The following is a 23252-nucleotide window of genomic DNA, read 5'->3' as shown; positions in this document are numbered from 1 at the left end:
CTTTTTGACAGCCTTATTACAGAATAAACCTCTTCAGGTTTTGTATTTCCAGGAAAAACGTAAACATGAAGAGATTAGTGTCTCAGGGCAGAATATTGAACATCTGCTGCTGCACGATGCTTCGCACAGGGCAACTGCTGTAACACAGAAAGCCCCGTGACCAAATACCACACGCCTGAGCTTTAAAGCACTTTAAGAACAGTAATTGCCACTCACCTAAGATATTTCATTCAGAGCACTCAAGTGGCCTCTTGAAACAAAGTAGAGGGCAAAAAGGAAAAGGGAAAAAAAAACGCAAACCACAAAACCCAGACCACACTCACATTGTTATCTGATTTTTCTGTAGCTGTGGGTTTGTAGTTGTGTCAATCTAATTCAAACACAGGCTGACTCTGAAAGGGGCAGCTCCATGCCCTGCCTGGCCCTGCTCCAGGAATTCCACCACCTCCCAAAGCTGGCAGCAGAGCTGTGGGGTGAGCTGTATCAAAAAATGACCTGCTGAAAATAACCTAAAAAGAAAAAAAAACTAATTATTCCTGTTCATGCAGTGAGCAGCAGCAGGAACCATGGGGACACCTCCACCTGAGGGGGCCAGGTCTGAGCTCACACACAGGGCAAGGCTAGATGTAAATTCTAGAAGTTTGAAATCCCCATTGCTTTTCTAAGCAGAGAAAAACACTTGAACTTTATAGAGCTGCATGTGTGTGTTTGGGATTTTGAACTCTGGAACACCAGCAATCCCCTGTCCTTGCTGCTTACAAAACTGCTTTTTAAACCACACAAAGCCACATCCCATGAAAATCTGCTAAAGGCAGCTGGCCTTCTCCTGGGATATTTTAACAGAGGGGAGGGAAAGAAAGGAGCAGCCAGGCTTGTTCCAGGACCAGTGAATGCATTTTGCTGTGTCCCCTTTTTTTTTTTTTTCCAAGGGAAAAGGTGTAGGGAAAAGTGCATCAACACAGAGGGGCCCACAGAGCAGCTTCTGCATTTAGACAGTTGGAAGCAAAAGTAAACCTTCATTTGGACACTCACATAACCATGACAGGATCAAAATTTTGTAGATTTATTGTAGATTGCAAACCCTCCATCCCTACCAGTGTCCTCCCTCCCAGCGAAGAGGGCATCCACTGATAACAATCCACAATAAATAGAGACTTATATTCTTCAGAATTTTAAACTTTTTTTTTCCTCCCTTGACTGTGAATATTGTAGGGTTTTTTCAGAGACTGTCCCCCTTCTGCTTTAAAAAATATAGACAAATTCAGAATTATTACATTAAGCAACAGACCCAGCAGCAAAAACAAATTCAATAAATGAATGGTAGAGAAACAAACCTGACACGCTGCTGGTTATTAATACACTACTGTTACCATGCATTGTAATAAATTATGCTATTAGTGAAATTTGCTCCAGCAGGATCCTTGGAGACCCTCAAAGCCCAACTGGACACAGCCTGGAGCTTTGCTGGCCCTGCCTGGAGGTGGGGGTTGGATGGGACCTCCAGAGGCTCCTGCCAGCCTCAGCAGCACCACAACTCCACACCCTGTTTTAATTCTCTGCCTCTTCCCATCAAAGTGGGGCTGCTCATGAGGGAGTTCTCCCTGTCCTCCAAGGGAGAGGCCACAAGGCAAACGTGCCACCCAAAGCAGCCATCCATGTGTCCAGGGCTCTCACCCTACACCAGTGTGCCCAGCACAGAGTGGCTCAAAAAACACAGGCACAACCAAGTACAGCTTATGGACATTGCAAAACACGTGTTGAGAATGTTCTTCAAATTGAATTATTTCTACTCACTTATTAGGAAGGGCCACATGCACCTGCAATTGGCAAAAACTTGTTTAAATAAAAAACAGCCTCAGGCGTCGGAAAGGTCTGCAAACTCCCAATCAAAAATTACTGCTGCCCCATCAATGTGTCATATAAATGTTGGCATGTTAATTGTGTATTTATAAGATTGTTAATGGTTAGTTAATTTACCTCCCACACTATTATTGTACTTGAAATGATTTAATGTCTGCTGAGGGAGTTAACAACATGTAACAGCAGATGCGAGAGTTTTACCTTTATACTCTGCACCCCGACTTCCTGCCATTAGCAGTCGTGTGCTAAATCAGCCAAGCTTCTTCCCAACTCACATGTGCAACCACTTTTCCCATAAACCTGAATGCTGAGAAAGTGCTGGAAATTCTACAAGTTTAACGCAAACATATTTTTATTTCCTCCTCTTCAGAATTTTCATGAAGATACATTAAAGCTAATTTATCAACACATTAATGCTAACTGGAAACTCTCTGAACAGTTAATATCCTTTAAAAATAATAGTTCTGATGCTCAGACCCCCAAATTCAGTTGAGGTTTTGATGCCATATTTAGTAGTTGTACAACCTACAGAATTCTAACCAGTTCCTCCTGTTGATAAAGGCACAGACCTGCTCTGAAGAGTGAGAGAGAACTCAGAGAAGCAAAGTTCAGTTTGGCAAGCCTTTACACAAACACCTTGAAGGTTCCAGCAAAATCACAGACCCAAAATCAATTTCTAGATCTGAGATCTGCCAGCACACCCCTTCTGCACTCCTACACCCACACGCCATCACCACATCCTCACAGAGAAGCTGAATTGAATGGAATTCAGGGACCTTGTAAGCATCAACATCTTATACATTCTTTAATAATAAACAGAAAATAAATGTTCTTCTAACAAATAATATTGTACTATTGAATAAACCACTTTGCAGGCAGCTGTCAAACATGCTCTGTGCAAACACTACAACTGAAGAGAGCAATGCGAAATCTCCAAAATTTTAGAGCTTGGTATTTCTGTACAACAGGATACACAGGCTGGAGTTTGGATGATGTTCTGATTGGCAAACACCTGTGATTCATCACAGAGATGGGCAGAGACCTTCACTTCTTTCCTGATCTTTATTATTCACTTATCTAACTTTGTGCACATTGTCTGATCAACACCCCAGGAACGAATGGTCCCTCTGCCCTTCTTGGCCCCATTGCTGTGACTCTGCCATGCCCCGAGGCCCCCGAGAGCACGGCCCCCATCAGCCTGGTGCAGTCACAGAACATCCCCGAAGATGTCAAACTGCACCATCGAGAGGCTGAACGCCACGCCAGGATTCACAGGAACTTTGTGGCAGAATCAGACAGCTGCATCTCAGTCTACTATTTTTATCAGCAGTATTCCTCTTCCAGTACCCCACAGCTATATTTATGGCATCGCTAGACTCTCCCAGCGAGAGAAGCAGGGCTTTATGCAGATCAGGCTCATTCATAACCCGGCACACAATGAGCAATGCAGAGCGTGCTAACAAACGACTCCGCTCCCAGGAGGTGACACAAAGGTCTTGGAAAAGGATCTGCAGCTATACAGGCTCTACCTTAAACACACAGCTGAACACAGCTGAATTTCGGGAGGCAACTTCATCATCACAACATGTTAACTGTTCTTGTGACCCTCCTGCTTGCTTGATGTACTGCAATTATTTAAATAAAGATTGTCTCGCTTTCCTGTCCCCCACCAAACGCCCCACACAGAATATCATACCTGCATGTTCCCCTACACAAGGTGACAACGAGATATCAATGCGAGTGTGAGATCAGGGGAAAGGACAAGCTAAAGCTCATGCCTGCCATCCTTCCCATCCATCCCGTGTCCCACCACGTGTCAGCGCAGACAGCAGCAGGCACAGCTGGAACCACGCTCGTGCTGGACCCACTGACTGGTGGGGCTGAACCATGTGCCAGCCTGGGCTCACTGCTGTGTGCAGAGGAAACGTTTGACCTTGAGCATGAAAAATGCTGAGTGCAGCTTTCCTTACTCTGGGGAACACACAGCTATTTTGGAATGGATTTTCTGGGTTTTTTAAATGCACACAGTGGAATTTGACAAAATGCCTCGCTCTCGCTGCCCAGCGCAAGGTGGCTCGTCCCTGTCACTGCCCCAGAGCAGCAGAGAGCTGGGGCAGCCGTGCCTCACCTCCACAGCTGCCAGCAGTGGGGCAGGGTCCCTCTCTGCACCACTGCCCCCAGCCCTACTCCCTCCTGCACATCCTGACACATTTTCCTGCAAAGCTACGGATTTCACTTGGTGAAGTGACACCAGGGCCAGCAGGCTTTCACACCCTGTGTCTGCCCCCGAAAGTTCACAGGCTCCAGGTCAGAACCTGCCAGCTCCACCAGATGCCCTGCAGGGCCACCAGCACCACATCTCCCACTGAAGGACGTGTCCCTAAACTGACAAGCCACTGCCACCTTTACGTGGCATCTTACAGGAAGTATTTTCCTCACATGAAGGATTGATATTTTTGCCTTCCACGCTTTGAAATACACAGAACTCTAAATAAGCTACAAGAAACAATAAAATCAGAGAAAGCTGTCAGCAACTAAAAATGTTCTGCTGCAGGAAAGAGGTACAACTTTGAAGTTCCACCAATTCTAACTGAATGACTTTAAGAGTCCTCCAGTTAAAATGGCCAAAAGCAGTTCCAAATTCTCCATAAAACTCTCAAGCCAGTTCCTGCAATGTATCTTCCTTTCTAAATTATAAAATTAAGAAGTGAGAAGCAGGGGAAAAAACCTTCCTTCCTCCTGTTCTGCAAAGCTGTAGGTTGTTTTTGTTTGTTTGTTTCAATAGGTTTAAATTGACTATCCTCTGTAAGGAAGAAATAAACAATCAAAGCCCTATTCCAAATAAACAAAAATATTCCAAAGACACGACTTGTGGAAGGTACAATTTGGATCCAAGACAATTACTAACAAACTCAAAAAACAACAAGCTGGAAAAATTATATACCATTGCAGGTCATGTTATCATTCAAGGGTTTCCATAGTACCTGTGTTCAAACACCTACTTGACTGTGGCTCTTTAAAGTGATCTTTAAAAACTAATGAAAAAGATAGACAGATTAGAATTAAAAATTGATTTTTCCCCCAGCATCATATAAGCAGGAACAGGACGGCATGAACATACTTCTAAATTTATGATTCAGGTTATATGAAATAATTTCCCAGTCAACTTCTGTCTGCAATTGCACAAGAAATGGTTCTGGTTATCTGCATTTGCAGCAGCACAAATAATCAACCCCCTCAAACACAGACAGATCCTGGGCAGGCAGGATAAAGGAAAGTGAACTGAAATATATGAACATTCAAGTTTATGTTTCAGCAAAAGCTCAAGTGCATTTAAGAGTGAATACTTATCTGCAGAAGCTGTCACTCACACCCTGGTCCTATCATTAAAAAGGAAATAATCATTTACAGTCATATAAAGTGGCTCTCTCACAAGAGACTGGAATTGGGAGGTTATGATGAGCAAACACTACATTACACACAACTTCCAACAAATTATTTGTTCATTTCCAGACCTGTAAATCAATCTGGCATTAGCCCTGTATTTCTGAACTGCTTGGAATTTGGCTATACTCGTGTTGTCATACTAATCAGGACGCAAATTACACCAATTCAAATATTTTAATTACTGAGCTTTAGTGCGGGGGGGGGGGGGGGGGGACAGAAATATTGGGGTCTGTATGGGAAGTGTTCACTCTTCTCCTTCCTGATCTTGTCAAATCTTTATTTAATTGCAGACAAGTTGATTCTCTGCTAACCTGAGAAATCTCGCATCAAGATTTTAAACAAATAAATAAGTATAAAAAAATGCAGAGATTATAAATTAGGGCAGACAAATCTGTATCTAGACTCTTGCCTGCAAAGAGCATTCTATCAATATAGCGAAATGCTAATCTCCTAATTAACAACCTAATTAGGTAATTATGGCTTTGCAGAGGGATGCCTAAATGAAATATGACAACATGGTCACCTCTTTATACGGCACCTGTGGGCCTTTTCAGCTGTCACTGCCGAGAGTGCAATATCAATTTGAACAGATGACAAAGTGTTGTCATTTTTCATTCAGATATTGCGCTGAACGCTGCGATCGAGGCCGCTCCGAGGCGCCGCGTCTTGCCTGGGCTCTGCCTCATCTAAATATGTGCAAACACTTGGCTTAATTTTTAGTGTCTCTGATTAAGCTTGGTTTTTCATGCTGTCTGCAGGCATTCCCTGACACACACCACAGCTGCAGTGTCACACTGGGATGACCCACAACCCCAGAACCCCTGTGACCCAATTTCACAGCACGTGTGCGGGAGAATCACTATCCAGAAAAAATATCTGAACATTTGAGTTCATTTTTGAGGCTTAACTGCTGCTGGCTTTAAAATAACGAAACAAAACCAGAGGGCCTTGTAAATAAGACATTGTAACATCCATTTTACTTTTATTCCTGCTGAACACTTTTCCAGTGGAACAGCAATCCCTGTCCAGGAAAAGGTGAAGCTGATGGGACTTTTGCACAGAAAACTGGGAAGGAACACTTTCAAAAAAGGTGCTTTTCCATGGAACACTTTCCATCACTCATATGCCTAAAAATGCTTTAAAGACAATTTGCTGAGCTTGAACATTCCTCAAGGCCATCAACCTGTTGGAGCAGGTCTGGAAGTGGCCACACAAATGATTAGAGGGATGGAGCACCTCTGCTATGAGGAAGGGCCCCGAGATTTGGGATTGTTCAGCCTGGAGAAGAGAAGGCCCAGGAGTGACTCAACTGCAGCCTTCCAGCATCTGAAGGGAGTCTACAGGAAAGGTGGAGAGACACTATATACAAGAGTCTGGAGTGCCAGAACACAGGGGATGGCTTCCCAGTGCCAGAGGGCAGGGTTGGATGGAATATTGGGAAGAAATTGTTCCCTGGCAGGGTGGGCAGGCCCTGGCACAGGGTGCCCAGAGCAGCTGTGGCTGCCCCTGGATCCCTGGCAGTGCCCAAGGCCAGGATGGACATTGGGGTTGGAGCAGCCTGGGACAGTGGGAGGTGTCCCTGCCCATGGCAGGGGTGGCACTGGATGGGCTTTGAGCTCCCTTCCAACTCAAACCACTCTGGGATTCCGTGATAAATAAAATATCCTGCTGTAGAGTGGAGAATGAAAGTATGGGCTAGGATTCCTTGAATATTAGACTAGAGCTTCTATTTGCACAATTCTCACTGTAATATTCAAGAGCCTAAAAACCTAATAAACTCTGTAAACACCTATATAAGCTTCCATCTTAAAAAAAAAAAAAAAACCAGAACAAACCAGAAAGCTTCACCATTTTACATTTTCGCCTGTTTGCTATGGAGAGAGATGCTACTCTGTTTGAGTTTTGGGATGTACACAAAGGTCCCAAGGCTCACAGAGTCTGCCTTGCCTGGAGCCAGGACAGAGCCTGAGGACAGGATGCAGGTGCAGCCAGCCCAGGGGCTCACAGCACAGCCACTGCACAGCTCTGCAGCAGCACCACGAAGGGTGGTCTGACACTGCTGTGCCAGGCAGGGGCTGGGCCTTAAACAGCAACACCTGTCTAAACAAACACTTTGGTCTTTGTCAGCTTCTTTAGGTTGTTGTCATTCCACTTTTGAGTGTGTGTAAATACTTCTACTGAATTAAAAACATGATCATAATACTTTTTTTTTTTTAATATAGCAGCATGCAAGCTGCTTTTGACTTAAGAAACACTCAAGATGATCAGACCTACTTAAAAACACCTGATACCTTCAGCCCCTTTGGGACTTTATGTCAAATGGAACTGGACAGATTCACATTTTTTCAGTAAAAGATAAATCCCCCATTCCTCTGGCTTTTAATTTTGGGTCTGTCTCTTCCAAGAGCACACAAAACATATTCAAGGAGCTTTGTTTTTCTTTCGGAATAATGCATTTAGATACAACACTTCTCAGGCAATAAGCAAACAAGGTAGGGATTGTCCTTGTGCTGTCTGGAATACAGAACAGAGCTGACAGGCAGTGAACAACAAGGCATCACGGTTTGATGGAGTTCCTCAGCTCACACACACAGAGTTAATATTAACACAGCTTGCAGTCTGCGTCAGAGGCACTAACAGAAAAGCCCTGGAGAGCTGTGCTACAACACCTGAGCAGACCCTCCCTGCACGGCAGCTCCCAGGTGTGCAGCACCGTTGCCACCAACACCTTGACAGCCCCGACACCCCATGAGAACCCTCTGGGTGCCACCGGGGCTCTGCTCCCACAGCTCAGACCTGCCCCTTCCAGAACCAAGGGGAAGAAATTAAGAGAGCCTGAGCTCTATCCCCGATTCTCAGCCAGTGTCATTTGCCCTTGGACATCAGAAGGAATTTCTTCATGGAAAGGGCTCTCAGGGTTGGAAGGGGCTGTCCAGGGAGGTGGTGGAATCACCAACCCTGAGGTGTTCAAGGAATGACTGGACATGGTCTGGACCAGTGCTCTGGTCTGGATGACAACGTGGTGGTGAGTCAGAGGTTGGACTCGATGATCTCAGAGGTTTTTTTCCAACCTCAGTGATTGTGTGATCTCCATATGGGAGATGGGCTGCTCCTACGTGGGGATGTGACCAGTGTGCTGCTCATTTGCTGTGCCATTTGTTGCCATAACTGACCTTTCCATACAGATGTGTGCTTTTCATGCTCACAACTTTGAATGGTTGGGAAAATTTTGTGCTACAGAATGTGTAACACAGATCCCTGCGCCAGGCTGCTTCGAGGCCTTCACCTATCCAAAGGAAATGCACAACAAGAATGTAGCTGTTACTAGTTATTTTAATATTTGTTGTTATTTTAAATGTTACTTGTTGCAACTGGGTGAAAATTTAACCAACAGATGAGCAAAGTGTGTTACAAAAAGGACCTGGAACATGACTGATATAGAAATGTACTAAACTGGTTCTCCCTGCTTCAGTTATTTCTGTACAAGTCTATACGTACATGCTGATCTCAATTTATTTTTAATCTAACCCAAAAAAGTGTCCGTGAATGGAGCCGTTCTGAATTGGGAAAAATAACTGAGAGAGTCTAATTCCCAGTCTTGCGTCTACCTGATAATCCCCCCACGTCTAAAATGGTGTTGAACACACTCAGGATATCCAAGCTTGGCTCTGACACCTCTGTTTAGTCATTTACTAAACTTCCAATAGCACAGAAATCAACTCACTGCTGTGTCTGCTGGACACCTTTCCCGTTCCCCCACTGTTCCTGCGGCGTTCCCAGTTCTGACGGCACTGGGAAGCAGGTGCAGAAATGAGAGTTCCATCCAGGAAGGCATTTGGGTGCGACCATGCTCAAAGCGCCCACCTGGATCTGCTGGGCAGGCAGGAGCAGCCAGAAGACAGGGACGGGGGCGTGTCACGGGGGCACGGGGCCCCAGGACGGAACGACAGGCACCCGTGCGCCCCGCGCTCCCCACGGGGCATCCCGGGGATTCCTGCCGGACCCGTGCCCGTCTCTGGCGCTCCAGCCGCACTCACCTGTCCCCCGGCACCCATCGCTGGCGGACGCTCGCCTGCCCCGCTCCGTTTGCCCCGCCGACGGGAGACGCGCCCGGACCCCGCGGCAGCGGCCCCGCCTGCGCCCGGGGAAGCCCCGGTGCCCCCGAGCCGCGCAGCCGGGCGGGCTGACAGGCGCTGCCGCCGGCCGCGGCACCCGGGGCGCCCGGCGGCCCTGTTGGGGGGACTGACAGCCCCGGCGGCCGCGGCTCCGACCTCCCGTCCCACCCCGCACTTACCGGCGCCGCCGCCGCGGGGCCGCGCAGCCGCTTCCGGGTCCGGGTCCGGCGGAACGGGCGCGGGGCCGCGCGCGACCCGGAAGCGCCGCGGCCGCGGAAATGACGGCGCGGAACGGGCGGGGCGGCGGCACCGGCAGCGAGGGACGGCCCGGGCCGGGCGCGGCCGGGGCGGCAGCGGCAGCGCCTCGCGGGCTGCAGTGGGCGCGGGCACCCGGCCCGCCGTGCCCCGCCTTGGGACCGGGGACACCCGAGGCGCTGCGGCGCTCGCCGGTGCCGCACGGCAGCACACGGGAGGCTTTTCTCATGGGGATCGCAGCGGTTTTGTTTCTAATTTCTTGCTAAAACCACTGTGACGGTTGTATTTATTTGGTAGCTTTGAACCAAAGCACCCAGGTAGCGCTGGGCGTACAAATACAAAGGGGATAAACATTAAAGGCTGTCACTGGTGCCCAGGACAGCGATTAACGGCGCTGCCGTGCCCGAAGCCGTGAGCAGCATCCGTGCGTGCTCCGGGGCTGTCCCCAGCCGCCCCCGGCCCGCACCTCACACCTGGAGATGCAGAAGGTCCCAGGTGTTCCCAGGGCTCCTGTTCCTCGTGCTGCCTGTTCCTGGCCTGCTGGCCATGTGTCCCTGTCACCTTTCCAGACTTGCTGATGCAGCCTCCACAATTTCCTGTGGAAGTAAGGAGATCGAATCCCTGAGGGAAGCCCAACCTGGCAGTCTCAGCAATTGCACACATCCAAAACCAGCTGCCTTTGAGAAGGACAGTGGACAGTATTGCACAGGTGCCACCGAGGGCCCGTGAGGAGCAGCTACCAGTGACTGGCAACAGTGCAGAAGTGAGGGCAGGAGCTGGAGCTGCCCCAGCACAGGGCATATCACAGAGAGTGCCTGGCTGCAGCTGGCAGAGCCCAGAGCTCTGGAGTGACTGGACTCAGCCTCCTAAAACAGTACAAAAAGTCACCCAGAAGAGCAGCTTTCCACTGATGTGAGGCCGAGCAGGTCCCTGCGGGGGTCAGGGAGCAATGTCCCCTTTGGCAGGGGCTAGGGGAACTGCCCGTTCCATCCGTGACACTTCGCCCTCAGGAGGTAAATGCATCTGTAAAATATTCACAATAACACCGATTTTAAAATGCCTTTGAGGTAGCATTCTTAGTAAAACTGGATGACCCTGAAAACTCATTGGCTCAAGATAGACAATAGTGGAGTAACTAAGATGTAAAGTAATTGAAACGTGAATGAATTTTCTAATTGCATGGGGGGACAATGAGACCACAGATTTGTTGACCAGGAGACATCTCCATCTGCATCAGTCACACATGACCCTGGCCAGTTGGTTAAAGGGTTGCAGTGACATCCAGGGCCCAAGTGAAGGTGTGGGATGGCAATGCCAGCTGGGACTGGGGGGAGCTGGGAGCTCTGTGTGACCCATGCCAAGCCTGAGGCGTTAGCCAGACTACCAGGAAGGTTAGACAAAGATGAGGGTTGAGTTTGGGCATGACTCCACTTAGACTGTCCATTGCAGACAGAGCACATATAGCAAATTAAGGTTCATTTTAACTGCCACTGTGGCTCTTCATTGCACCTACAGGTGGTTTCTCTAAGAGGTCTCCATGGGGGCTGTTGTGTTTGTCACCACCCAAAGTGTGAGCAAAATGGACCAGAACCGAAGGAAGTTGGAGTGAATGGGACGACTGTCCCACGTGAGGACAATCTGAGGAGTGGACGCGATCCACAGGTAACCTCTTAAGAGAACGAGTTGTAATTACTCTTGGTGCTTGTGCTTTTTCTCTTCCCATTTCTGCGGTTCTGTGCAGATTTACAAAGAGATAATGTGCAATTAGCCCCGGTAACGCACGGCCTGAGCCGTGGGCTGTGCCCAAAGCTCCTGTTCTGTCCCGCGGCATCTCCGCGGGGACGGGCTCAAGGCACGGGCCGCGACAGACCGGCCCCGGGACCCTCCATCCTGCACCGGGGCTCCATCGCTCGGCCGCAGCTGCCGGCTCCGGTGCAGACCCGGCCGCCCCGGGAGTTCGGGAGGCACCGGGGCTCCATCGCTCGGCCGCAGCTGCCGGCTCCGGAGCAGACCCGGCCTCCCCGGGAGTTCCGGGCCCGGCCCGGCGGGACCGCGCGGCCCCGGCTCGCCGTCACCACGGCAACGAGGGCGGGACCCGGGCCGCTCGGCCCGCCCACGCGACCGTTCGAACGGCCCAATCACAAGTTCCCCAGTCGGGGGCGGGGCCCGAGGTGGGGCGGGCGGGCACGGCAAGTCCCTGCGCGCGCTGATTGGTTAGCGCCGCACCCAGCGCCCGTCTCCTCCGCGCAGCGATTGGCCGCCGCGGCCGTCGCTCCCGCACGAGGCCGCCGCCTCCCGCCCGCCCCGGGAGCGCGGGCGCCGCTGGGCCCGGCGGGAAGGCCGCGCGCGCGGCCCGGGGCGGGCGGGGCCCCGCGCGGGGCGGGGCGGGGCGGGGCGGGGGGGACCGCCCGGCGGGGCGGGGCCGGGGCGGGGCGGGGCCGGCGGGCGGGGCGGGGCCGGCGCTCCGCTCCCTCTCGCGCGCCGCTCGGCTCCTTCACAGGGTGACACGTCTGCGGTGAGTGAGTGGCGTTGGCAGCCTGTCAATCCCTCACCGGAGCGGCCATCAAACAACATAAAACACGCGCGGGCACCGGGCGCGGGGCTCATAAATTCCGGCGGGCCGATATTTTTGCACATTGCTTTGCAGAGAGTGTGTAATTAATTTTTTTACAGTTCTTTCCCCGTTATTTCCGCTCTTTTCTTTGCACAAGTTCAAACTTTTGATTGCTGCTGTCTCACCCCCGTGCACAGACTTGGGATCGTTTGTTATTTGGGGGGGAGGGCAATTAATTTTTTTTTTCCCTCTGTGATTGTGTTTTCTTGGCTTTTTTATGTTGCAATTTGGGGGTGGGGGTGTTCGCTGGTTTGTTGTGGTTTTTGCTGTTTGCACCCTCCCAACTTCTGAAGGATTTGAAAGCGAGTTTTTTTGATTTTGTATTTAATTTTTTTTTAAATTTTTGCCTTTTTGCAAAGAAGATTTTTGGACAAGTGGGGAAGACATAAAAAGCAACAATAAAAATAAAAAAGGAAAAAAAAAAAGCTTTGGAGGAAGATTGTACCAGGAAAACCTCGCAGAAATCTGCTCAGCTCATTTATCCGAGGCACCAATATGATGATGATGAAAGAAGATTGTAACTAAAGAAGAGAGTGATTTACAGCCCTGGGAAGGAGAAGAGAGTGGAATAAACAGCTGAGATCCGGTCAAAACACAAATACTACATTTTTTTTGTTATTGTTTTGTTTGGCTTTTTTTTTTTTTCCCCTTTTTTCGTGGTGTGCGTGCAGAGCGCGGTCAGGAGCGCGGCACTGGGACTGAGCGGGGCAGGCGCTGCCGTGACCGCCCGGAGCGCGGCCCGGCCCGGAGCCATGGACGATCAGTCCAGGATGCTGCAGACTCTGGCCGGCGTGAACCTGGCCGGGCACTCGGTGCAGGGGGGCATGGCCCTGCCGCCTCCCCACGGACACGAAGGGGCTGACGGCGACGGCAGGAAGCAGGACATCGGCGACATCCTCCATCAGATCATGACCATCACTGACCAAAGCCTGGATGAGGCACAAGCAAAGTTGGTTTCGTCTAATTAAACCTTGTCTTTTAAAAAATTATTATTAATATTATTATTTTTTAAATTATTTTTGGTGTGTGTGTGTGGTTTTTGTTTCTCTCCTTCCTGCTCCTCTGCAGAGACCTGGAGTCTCACAATTAAGAGCAACTTCTTGGGGCCGTAAGAGAAATTATCAGCAGCCAAGGCAGAGCCAAGTTGCTATTTAATGATTTCTTTCCTTAAAAAAAAAAATAATAGATATAATAAATGTAGAAGTATGCGATGGTTCTGCCGTCACTGTGGGGCGCGGGAGGCCGTGGCCGATCCGTGCCCGTTCCCGCTGGACACTGTCCGCTGGATACCGGCCTCTGCGCCGCCGTCCATCCGTCTGTCTGTCCGGCCAGCCCTCAAAGTACAACTTTGCCTCTTTCTTTCTTTTCTTGTCTCGAAGTGGCAGCAGATGAATTATAAATCTGACCAGATATTGCTGCAAGGAGAGGGCGTGTGTGTGTGAATAAAACCCAAACCAAACCCTGGCTGTATTAAACCACAATAAATACAAAAACAATGTTAAGTCTGTACACCTCCCCCCCCCACCCCTCCCCAGTCTCCTTAATAAATCAGTTCTAATATCTCAGGACGGGGACAAGGGGGGTGGTTTTTCCCCCTTGTTCGGGCGGTGTTCGTACAAAGATAATTCCGCATGAAAGTGAAGCGGGATGAGGGAGGTTCCGGCCGGCCCTCGCTGCCCGCGGCCCCGGGACCTCCGGCCGGGGGCCGAGCGGCCCCAGCGCGGGGCTGGGGAAGGCGCCATGTTCCTGGAGCCCGGAGCTAACCGCTTGTCCTGTGCTCTTTTGCAGGAAACACGCCCTGAACTGCCACAGGATGAAACCCGCCCTGTTCAGCGTCCTCTGCGAGATCAAGGAGAAAACAGGTACGGGCCGCCCGCGCCGCCGCCGCCGCCGCAGCCATCTTAGCGCTCCCGCCTCGCGCCGCGCCGGGCCCGGCGCCCCTCAGGCGGCCGGGGGCGGGGGCCGGGCCGGGCCGGGGGAGCCCCGCGGGGCCGGGGGCACCCGGCGGCTCGTGAGGCGGCGGCAGCGCCGTGAAATGGCGAGGGGGGTCCCCCCTCACGGCCCCCGCGAGCCCGGAGCGCCCGCGCTGCCGCGTTAGCGCCAGGCGCTGTGTGAAAGACATCCCGGGGCCGTGTGACCGCGCGTTTTAACCCCGGGACCGGACCGGGAGCTTTGTGAGGGGCGGGGGCGCCGAGCCGAACCCGGGGCGGCCCCGCCGTGGGCGCCCCGACCCCGCTCCTGTGCCCGGCGCTGCTCCGGCGCCTCCCGGGCGCTGGGTTTTTAAATGCCAAAATTCTACAAAAATCATCGCTAAAGTACAGCTTTTTTTTTTTTTTTTTTTTTTCGTCTACATTAACGCGACAAGAATAAACTCCGTGCTTTTCTAGTGGGCATTTTAGGAGATTCTTGCAATTTTTTCACATCACTGAATTTATGGAATTTTTTGTTTGTTTGCTTATAGAAGGAAATTTACGAAGTATTCTGCTTTGTAATATGAGGACAAGGACATTTAATGCCAATAATATTTAATGAGAATAAAAACATTTAGAAATAGTAAGAACATCTGACAATAACAAAAGCATTTATTATGACTGTATTTTAAAAATGAATAGCCGTTTATTCACATATAGCTAAAACCATTGCCTGGCTTTTTAGCTCTATGTGATACTCAATAATATTCTGCTTAATTCCACACTGAAAAAATAAAACTGGATGAAAACAACCCAACGTGAAATCATTGCAAATCTGAGCTGTGGAGCCCGGAGTGAGCGATTCTCTGTGAATTATGGTGCTTTATGTCCAAGGGTTTTTTTGCTACCGGGGATCCACTTCAGTTCCTGCTGACAGCTAAGCACTAGGGTATTGACTGTGTTGTGAATATTAAGATTGATTCTGCTTTATGTTGCATTATATTATCCGGGATAAGGGGAATGATCCCTCTCCCTTCCCACCTACCTACGTTCCACCTCGGTCGGCTCGTAACCCCTTTCCTTTGGCTTGTGTTTGTTTCCTGCCTTTCCCTAAACTTCTTTGCCCATCCTGCTCCGGAGCCAGAAGGCAACCTGCCCTCGGTGTTCAGACATTTGCAGGAGGCTCATTTCAATTAAGGAGGCAGGCGTAGGTCCTGCGGTCACTTTATTTGCAGAGGGTTTAGCCTCAGTGTTTTGAAAGGCAAGTATAGTCAGCCGCATGTCAGAGGTGAGCTGCGAAGAAAACCCGAGTCCTTTCAGCAGTGGGATTACTGCTACAGGGTGTTTGTGAGGCCGCCGCCGTCTCGCAGGCGAATGGGAACCTGACAAGAGACTCTGTGGTCTGAAACCTTTCGGGGTGTTTCAGTGAAAACTTGTAAGTTGATCGCGCATTTGTGTTGCAAGAAGTCGAGCAAGTTTTCAATTTACCGCTGTTTTGTGAGGTCGCTGAGAAGCAACAAAGAGTGAAGGCGTCTGTCTGCCCAAAGGCGAGCTCCTGCCAGCCCGCAGCACGGGAGGGACACCATTAATGCTCTGAGTGATTGATGGAGATGGATCCACACCTCCACCAAAAACTCTTCCCGGAAGGGGACCTTCACTCAGGGTCTCCCAGCTGAGATGAAATGTCTGTGCAGGCTTTACTTAGGGTGCTAAAGCAAAGAAAACGTGAAAATAAATGGTAGCCTGTTTTCTGGAAGCTGTTCTTGGAGGGAATGGCTAAACAATTCTAAACTGGAAGCACGAGGAAGGGTCTGAGATGCAGTTATAGCAGATGTGTCCCCTCTCCTCCTAGGGCTCTGCATTGTCTTATGTACTGACAATTGTCAGGTGCTTAAACCTGCCTCCGATGGGGTCATGTGCTGGCGTTTAATTCTGCCTGATCAGAACCAAAGTTTACCTGGGCGTTGCAATTGCCGTGATGGCTTTATCACTGCCTTCCTCCAAGAGGTGAGGAGGGAGGCGGGAGCCTAGCAGTCTTGTCTGTTCAGAAACAAGCCATGTGATATTTAAAAATGTCATTTTTATATTGAATTAAGTATTTATTTACATTTTAGTAGTTTTCAGTACAGTCAGCGAGGACATTGGGAGAGAGTGCGAGGAGGAATCCTCAGTTTACATGGAGCCACTCTGTCACTTCCCAGCAAGGGTTAATGGATGCATCTCATTTCTGAAAGCCTCACACAGGGTCAGGAGCTGAAGATTTTTTTTCTCCCTGTGAGGTATTTACCATGTACAAAGCAAATCACTGAGTTACTGAATTTAGCCTGACATTTCTTTTTTAACATTTTAACATTTTCAAAAGTGCTGCATAATACATTTAAGTGCTTTACAGCTATTATTAGCTGTGTGTATTCTGAGAGGCAACCACAAGGTAGCACGGTGTTCATGAAGAAACTGCTTTAATTAGTTCAAAGAAAAATTCTACCATAGTTCTAGTGCAGCCCCCCCTGTAAGAGGGGAAGATAAGTGAGTGAGGACGGGGTGACTCGGTTGGGTTCAGCTTTGCCCGCTCTCCGAGGTGTCCCTGCACGCGGTGGAGTTGCCTTTGCAACGCAGGCTCACATCTGTTGCATACCTGTGTCACAGTCAGTTTCCCCGTGTCCTGCCACGAGGAATCAAAAGCTGATTAGCATTGTTGTTTAGGGTTTTTTAAATGGATCTTTTTTACTGACTGAAACACCTTCAGATTGGTGGCTTTATTAGGCTTCCCCCAGGATGTTGCTCAACCTGCGGTCCTGGTTATTCTTGTAGAGAAAGAAGTGAAAATATATTAATTCTTGTAGCCTTAGAATGTCTTAGGGAATTGCAATTATTTCCCAATGGAGCAACGTATTATTAGGTCCTGGACTGCGCTGATAGATAATTTGGGTTTTTGTCCTTAAAAGTCATTTGTAGAGACAGGATCACACGTTTATAAAAATGTCTGAATTCATGTGCATATCTGTGTACACATCTACGGTGGCTTACTTATTTATTTATTTATTTTCCCAAGTCCAGCAGCAACAATGATAGCTGCCAACCAACCCCGAATTTACTGTCACCACCACCCCTAAATAGCGTTCATTTCCTAGTAAAGCCTAATGGCATACATGATGGTTTGCCAGATTTGTGGCCTTTGTGAGGCTTATAAGCAGGACTGACTTGGGAAGATCATAAAACTTAATGAACTTCTCGACTGCAGGAGGTGTCCGCAGGGGAAGCGAAAGGCCTGCTCGGCTGCTCGGGCTGCTGCAACTATTTTTTATGTCTAAAGAGAGAGGATGAAAATGTTCATTAAGAACGTTCTCCCCTTGCATAGATTTTTGCTTTAAAGAACGAATTTCAAAAAAAAGCTCTGAAAACCAGACCAACCGTGTGCTAGCCGCAGGGTTGATTCCTCGCTGTCCCTGCGTAAGTTCCCTTTATTTGTATGGCTCCAAGTGTAAGTAGCGGTGCGCTGCCCTCCCTGTGGTGAAGGGGCTGCAGCGGGCCCTGCCCGGCTGCACAGCTCCTCGTTGATGGCACGGCCCGGGTGCTCAGGGACGCCCCTTGTCAATGTGCTGCAGAGCCTGGAGCCCGCGGCCAGGGGACTCCTTGGAGCAGCCCTGGCTTTGCGCGGCTCTGCCACACTTGGAAAATGTTAACCCCTGTCGGCACCGTGGGGTTCTAAAAAGCCAGCGGCAGCACTCTGCCCTTGCACGGCACAAATTTCAACTTTTCAGCGTTCGTAAACTATTGTTTAGTGCAAACAACTCTCTAATGCACTATAACCCGCAATCCTGCTGGAACGTGAGAGGATTCAGGTGGAACAATGAAATGGCACTGATAGCATACGTATGTGTGTGTGTGTGTGTGTGTGTGTGTGTGTGTGTATTTTGGCTATTTTCTAAATATCAGCTCTGATGTTATTGTTACTCACTTTAGCTGTTTAAAATATTTATGTGCAGTCATGTTTGGGTTTTTTTTAAGCTGCGAAATACATATTCTGTTTTTTCCTGACTACCTGAAGAAGTCATAGCTGGGTGTTTACGTGCGTCCAGCTCAGCTTAAATTGTTCAGCTTTTGCTTCCCAGCTCATGCTTCAGTACCAATGTTTGTCACCGACCCAGTGGTTGTACTTTTGAATGTATTTTTTTAATTGCCAGCAGATGTATTACAAATGATGCCGTGTAGCAGAACGTTTGGTCGTTTGCACTGTCCTTATGGCAGTGACATTGCTTTTCTTCATAAATGTCCTACTAGGAAAAAATAAATTGAATAAAGTGTCTTGATTGTCATTTGGTCATCTGTTTCCAACACGTTCATTATCAGCAGCCTGTTCTTTTGTGGATTTCTACCAGGGCGCTTCCCTAGTTGAGAAAATGGCGATTTGGTGATTATGGGTATTAGAGAAATTTGTGGTATTTTGTCTCACAGAACCTGAAACTGCACCTTACCTTCAGTGCTTCCCACTGCTGGTGCTCCTTGCTGCATTTAAATATCCATCTTCACCTTGAGTACTGGGATTAGTGGTTCCAGAGATTATTTTTTTTTCCCTCTCTGTAAAGGGATAAATTTGGCCCTACTTGTCAATACTAATTTAACCAGGAGCAGGGATTTATTTTATTTATTTTATTTTATAGCTGTCTTTCATGCCCTTCCATTTATTTCTGAATTCAACGCATTTGCTTGCTTATCTGAAAATGCCAAATTATAGCAGTTACCGTGTGGTGTATTTTAGGATGCTTGTTGTAAGTTAAGGAATTTTTGCATTCAGAGATAAATTATTATCATGGCATGTAGGGAATGCAAAACAGTCCTTTTTTTTTTTTTAATACAGGATTTAACACATTTATCAAGCTCTGTTCCTGCAGCTTTCAACGGAAAAGTTGTATGATATGGATATTATGCTGTCTTTTTTCAATTTAAACATTGATTTGTGTGAAACATTAATATAATGATATTTGCAGTCTACCGTAGACAAATATAAGCAGAATTAGACACTCTAAATTGTTACAAATGCAACGCAATATTTAAATCTGAATGAAGGCTGTATTAATAATTACGGAGGGAGCGCGTGGCAGTCCGGTCGGGATGCGCCCTCAGATTTTGAGGCTGTTTTTCAATTCCTCGCACATGGTGCCCATGATGGCTCGATGAATATTTCTATGAGCGGCAGGGATGGATGTGAATCCGTGCTCGAGCGAGCCCAAAGCAGCGGAGCCCCGAGCGGAGCTGCGCTCCCGGCGCCGCGATCCGCCGGAGCGCCGCGATTGACACCCCGAGAAGAATGCTTTGTTTGTTTGCTCAGCAGTCATGTTTAATGCTCTTCGCTTATCAAGGTGATCAGCATGGTTCAGATAACACATGCCTGACACCGCCTGCCTTTTCTCACCGCCGTGTTGACCTTTTGTCACGTTTGCTTTTCTCTGGTAGGCAATTCTTGGCTTTAAGTGTGAATGGAGTAAATAATTCACATCAATATTTAATATAAATTATTAAAGTTTCTGTCAGCTCATACAGTTCATGCTTTTATAGAGTTGGAGTAGTTCATCAGCCAAACAGATGAATTGTGCAGCTCAGCTGGACATTAGAGCTCCTCCATCGTGCTGCCGGGACTGAGGGAGGAAGCAGGGAATTAAATAGGAAAGGTAATGCAGCCTGGTCCTTTTCACTAATGCACATTCTTCAGGAAGGCTCGAAGTACCAGATAAATATCCAGCATCATTTATTTTGTTATTCCTGTACTTTTTTTCCCCCTTCACGTTGCAGAAAGAAATGCAGAAAACCCCACTGACCCCCGGCATTTTCTTCTACTCTTTGTTACTGGCCTTCCTCTGGTGCTCCAGGCCCTTCCTGGGCTTAGGGTGGGAATACTGCTGTTGGGAGGTAGGCTTTGGGTGGTTTTTTTGTTTTTTTTTTTTTTTTCCCCTCAGTGTTTTTCTATTTATAGAAGCTGGTGTGGATCCCTAAGGTGATGAAGTTTCAGGGGTTTTTAGACCTTGTTTATAAATTACAGTTTATATTTTGCGAAGTGACCTGTGATTGAATGTAGATTCTGTAAGCGTTTTTTAAAGGAGAAAAGCTCTGATCTCTGATTGTAACAGCTCAAATGTGTTTACTGCATCAGGAATTGAATAAAAATAGCATGTTTTGCATAAAAGCATATAGTAAAAATCATTATGCACTTCCTTTAATTTTATGCTCTTTTAGGTGTTTTGGTTCTTTTGTTAATGACCAGTTCAATGCGTGTTGCACAGTCGCAGGGACTGTAACAACGTGAATGACTGAATATCCTATGTAATACAAATCCATCACCTGGAAGGGAGGTGGGTTTGTACCATGTGTTTACAGGTCAAACGCTTTTGCTATACTTCAGTCATGCATCAACATTTAAAGCCAATCTCTCATTCCTCATTGTCCAGCAGGTGGCTTTGTCATAGATTATTTAATTTTTAATCATTTATTGTAAGTGGAAAAGGTTATTTAATAATATTATCCTGACAGCATTTTTGAAAAGAACAACAGTTTTCCAGTATGTCCTGTGGTGTATGACGGGGTCAATGGAAGCATCTAGAGAGCTTCAAGTACACAATCTAAATTAAGATTCTAAACAGGCATTACAGATGCTGGTAACTTTGGCAATTATCATTTTGTTTGGTGAACAGTAGTAAAACAGTGTGCGGTAAAAGTGTTTAGAGAGAGAGGATAAATAAATTGAACAGTTTTGCAATGCAAAGTGGTTTGTGGTGTTTTTGAGGATTTCTTGGCTCTTGCTTAACTGCTATTGTGAAGCCTGGAGCAGATTTTCCCATTGCTAATGCCCTAGAAGTATTAATTCACTTTGATATGCTAATTAGAGGGCATTATGCAAGAAATGAGATTAAGTGGCAGCATGAAGCCATTTGCCTGTCAGTAAATTGAGAGCTTTAGCATCAGGAGGAGCTTTGTTTTTTCTGAGTTTCTCTTGGTTTTGCATATAAATAAAATTGATTGAAAGGTCTAGAGAAGCTTCTAGAACATTGGTGGTTCTTTTTCTCCTTCTATGATTATTTAAACTTCATGTTAAAGCCTTTCTCTGAATATTAATTGATCTAATGGGAGATACTGAACATGAAGAATTTCATTGTATTCTCAGTTACTGTATCTTAACAAAAGGAAAGTATTTGAATTCTTTGTGTCATCTGATTTTTGTGGGATTATTTTAGATATATCTTACAGCTTTGTATTCTAGTGTCTGTGCCTGCTCACGGCTCCTGTGCTGAGAGCTGTACCTGTGTGGAGGTGGTTTTGCCCGTTCTGCTGTTTTGGGGATTGGTGGTGAGGGCCCAACCAGCTGAAGGCAAGTGGAAGGCTTGGGTTCCTGGCCAATGGGGCTGTGGACATTTGTCACCCCCACTCACCCACCGCGTTTCCCACCATTTCTGATGCAAATCACACATGTATTTTCCTTCCTTTAGGAAGGAAGGGGTTGTAATATTGACCATAGATTTTATTCAACTGTCAGAAATTGTGTTAAAGTAACATTAAGGGATTGACTTACAGCCATAAGAGTCAGGGAATTTGGAGTTAATAGTTAAACTCTGCCCTTAACTCAACTCATTGAACCTATTTATTAGAGCATATATGATACGTAAGATCACTGTGCTGAGACCTCTGCTGTATCAGGATGCTCCAGGATGGCTCAAAGATGAGATGTTTTGATCTAGTTCAAATTTTCCTTTGTTTTTTGAGGTTTGGAGTTGTGTGTGTATGTGTGTGTGTGTGGTTGTCATTTAGCCTCTGAATTGCTTTACTGTGGTTTTTTTTTATGAGTTTTCTTTTTGCAATACCGTTTTTTTAAAAAATCAGAGAAGTAATTCATTAAATTGAACAAAAGTTTAGCAAAAAATAAACCCAAAGCAAACCTAGCCCAAGCCTCTCTAGTCCTCTTTGCCGGAGTGCAGCAGAGTGGCTGTGTGAGTGCCCATCTCCTCCACAGATCATTGTCGCAAAGTCAATCAGGGGAGCAGTGCTGGAGTGACAGTGCTTGTTATGAGCCCCAATAGTTATTTAAAAGAAAGGCAAAAGGATAAAAAAATGGCCCAGAGCTGCGTGCGGGGGCTGTTCATGCTGGATGCACATGCTCTCCCTGATCCTGGCAAGTGAAGTCTATCACTGTTGGGAAATTTTTAACATGAAGCACATGAGACACGAAGCACGGCGGTTTCCCCGGAGCCACAGGGGTTTTCACGTCAGTGCAGCACAAGTGGCACGTGCACTGCGGGTCCCTGCCCGCCGTGCCTGCCCTCGGCGCCCGCCCGCCCCGCAAGCCCCAACAAAGGGGCCCCAGTGCAGTTCTCATGGGAAGCCTCGTGTCCCCGGTCGCCCACAGCTCCCCAGAGCTTGGCCCAAAGAATCCCAACGGGAATTTGTAATCCAAAAACTTTAGTTGTCATAGTGAACCTTTTTGATACCGGAAGGAACAAAACATCGCCCGGCACTGCAAAGTCAGTTCTCACAGGCAGCAAAAGGAAACGTTGCTGGGCTCCAGCTGCTCATTTTGGGTTTCAGATTGTTGAACAAAAGAACGAAGTAATGAAAATATTCTAAGGCCGACCTTAACTTTTCCAGTACCGGTAGACCCCTGATAGTGTTGTTTCAGGAGAAGACGATGCTGGAGAGGAAATGCTGGCGTTGCTGGTTCGAGTCTTGATGCTGCTGTTGACCGGGGAAGAAACCTTGCTCCCTGTTGAGTGAGGAGGGATGTGGTGACCTCGATAGGGCAGACCCCAGGCTCGGCCGATGCCTCAGGGGAGTGAATGCAAGAGTTTGCTTCTCTTATCTTGAAAATGGCCATGTTATCCATCTGATTTTTTGTGAAGGTTGTGTTGACTTGGTGCTGTGTGTTAAAAAGAAATATTTTTATCAAGTACTGGGTTTAATTAAAATTGTTATGTCAGAGGTAAACTATCAACACTATTTACAGTATCCGCTTCATTCCATTTTGGCTGCAGGCGAGTCTTACCTCCTGGAGATGAAGAAATTAAGCTT

At 47.8% G+C, this 23252-nt stretch overlaps 2 protein-coding genes across 6 annotated transcripts in view; one reads left to right on the top strand and one right to left on the bottom strand.

The window, feature by feature from the left end:
• MAPKAP1 (MAPK associated protein 1) overlaps positions 1-9680 on the bottom strand; it is an 81083-nt gene extending 71403 nt beyond the window's left edge. Inside the window, exons 1-2 of one of the 3 annotated variants that reach the window (XM_062505515.1) lie at positions 9602-9638; positions 324-509 (exon numbers count right to left, since the gene is read on the bottom strand). The gene's annotated coding sequence lies outside the window, so the exon portion shown is untranslated. Of the gene's footprint in view, positions 1-323; positions 771-9601 lie in introns of those variants that run through there. The other 2 variants (XM_062505516.1, XM_062505517.1) reach the window with 2 other exon arrangements.
• Positions 9681-12200: 2520 nt separating this feature from the next.
• Positions 12201-23252, top strand: part of PBX3 (PBX homeobox 3) — a 100451-nt gene continuing 89399 nt past the window's right edge. For 2 of the 3 annotated variants that reach the window (XM_062505409.1, XM_062505410.1), the window contains exons 1-2: positions 12201-13240; positions 14080-14153. In XM_062505409.1, coding sequence (XP_062361393.1) covers positions 13044-13240; positions 14080-14153 — 271 coding nt within the window. In that variant the 5' untranslated portion in view covers positions 12201-13043. The remainder of the gene's footprint in view (positions 13241-14079; positions 14154-23252) is intronic. The other variant, XM_062505408.1, reaches the window with a different exon arrangement.

This window comes from Cinclus cinclus, chromosome 19 (assembly GCF_963662255.1).
Source record: "Cinclus cinclus chromosome 19, bCinCin1.1, whole genome shotgun sequence".
Classification (NCBI taxonomy): Eukaryota; Metazoa; Chordata; class Aves; order Passeriformes; family Cinclidae; genus Cinclus; species Cinclus cinclus.
This window is presented reverse-complemented; position numbering and strand designations above follow the sequence as displayed.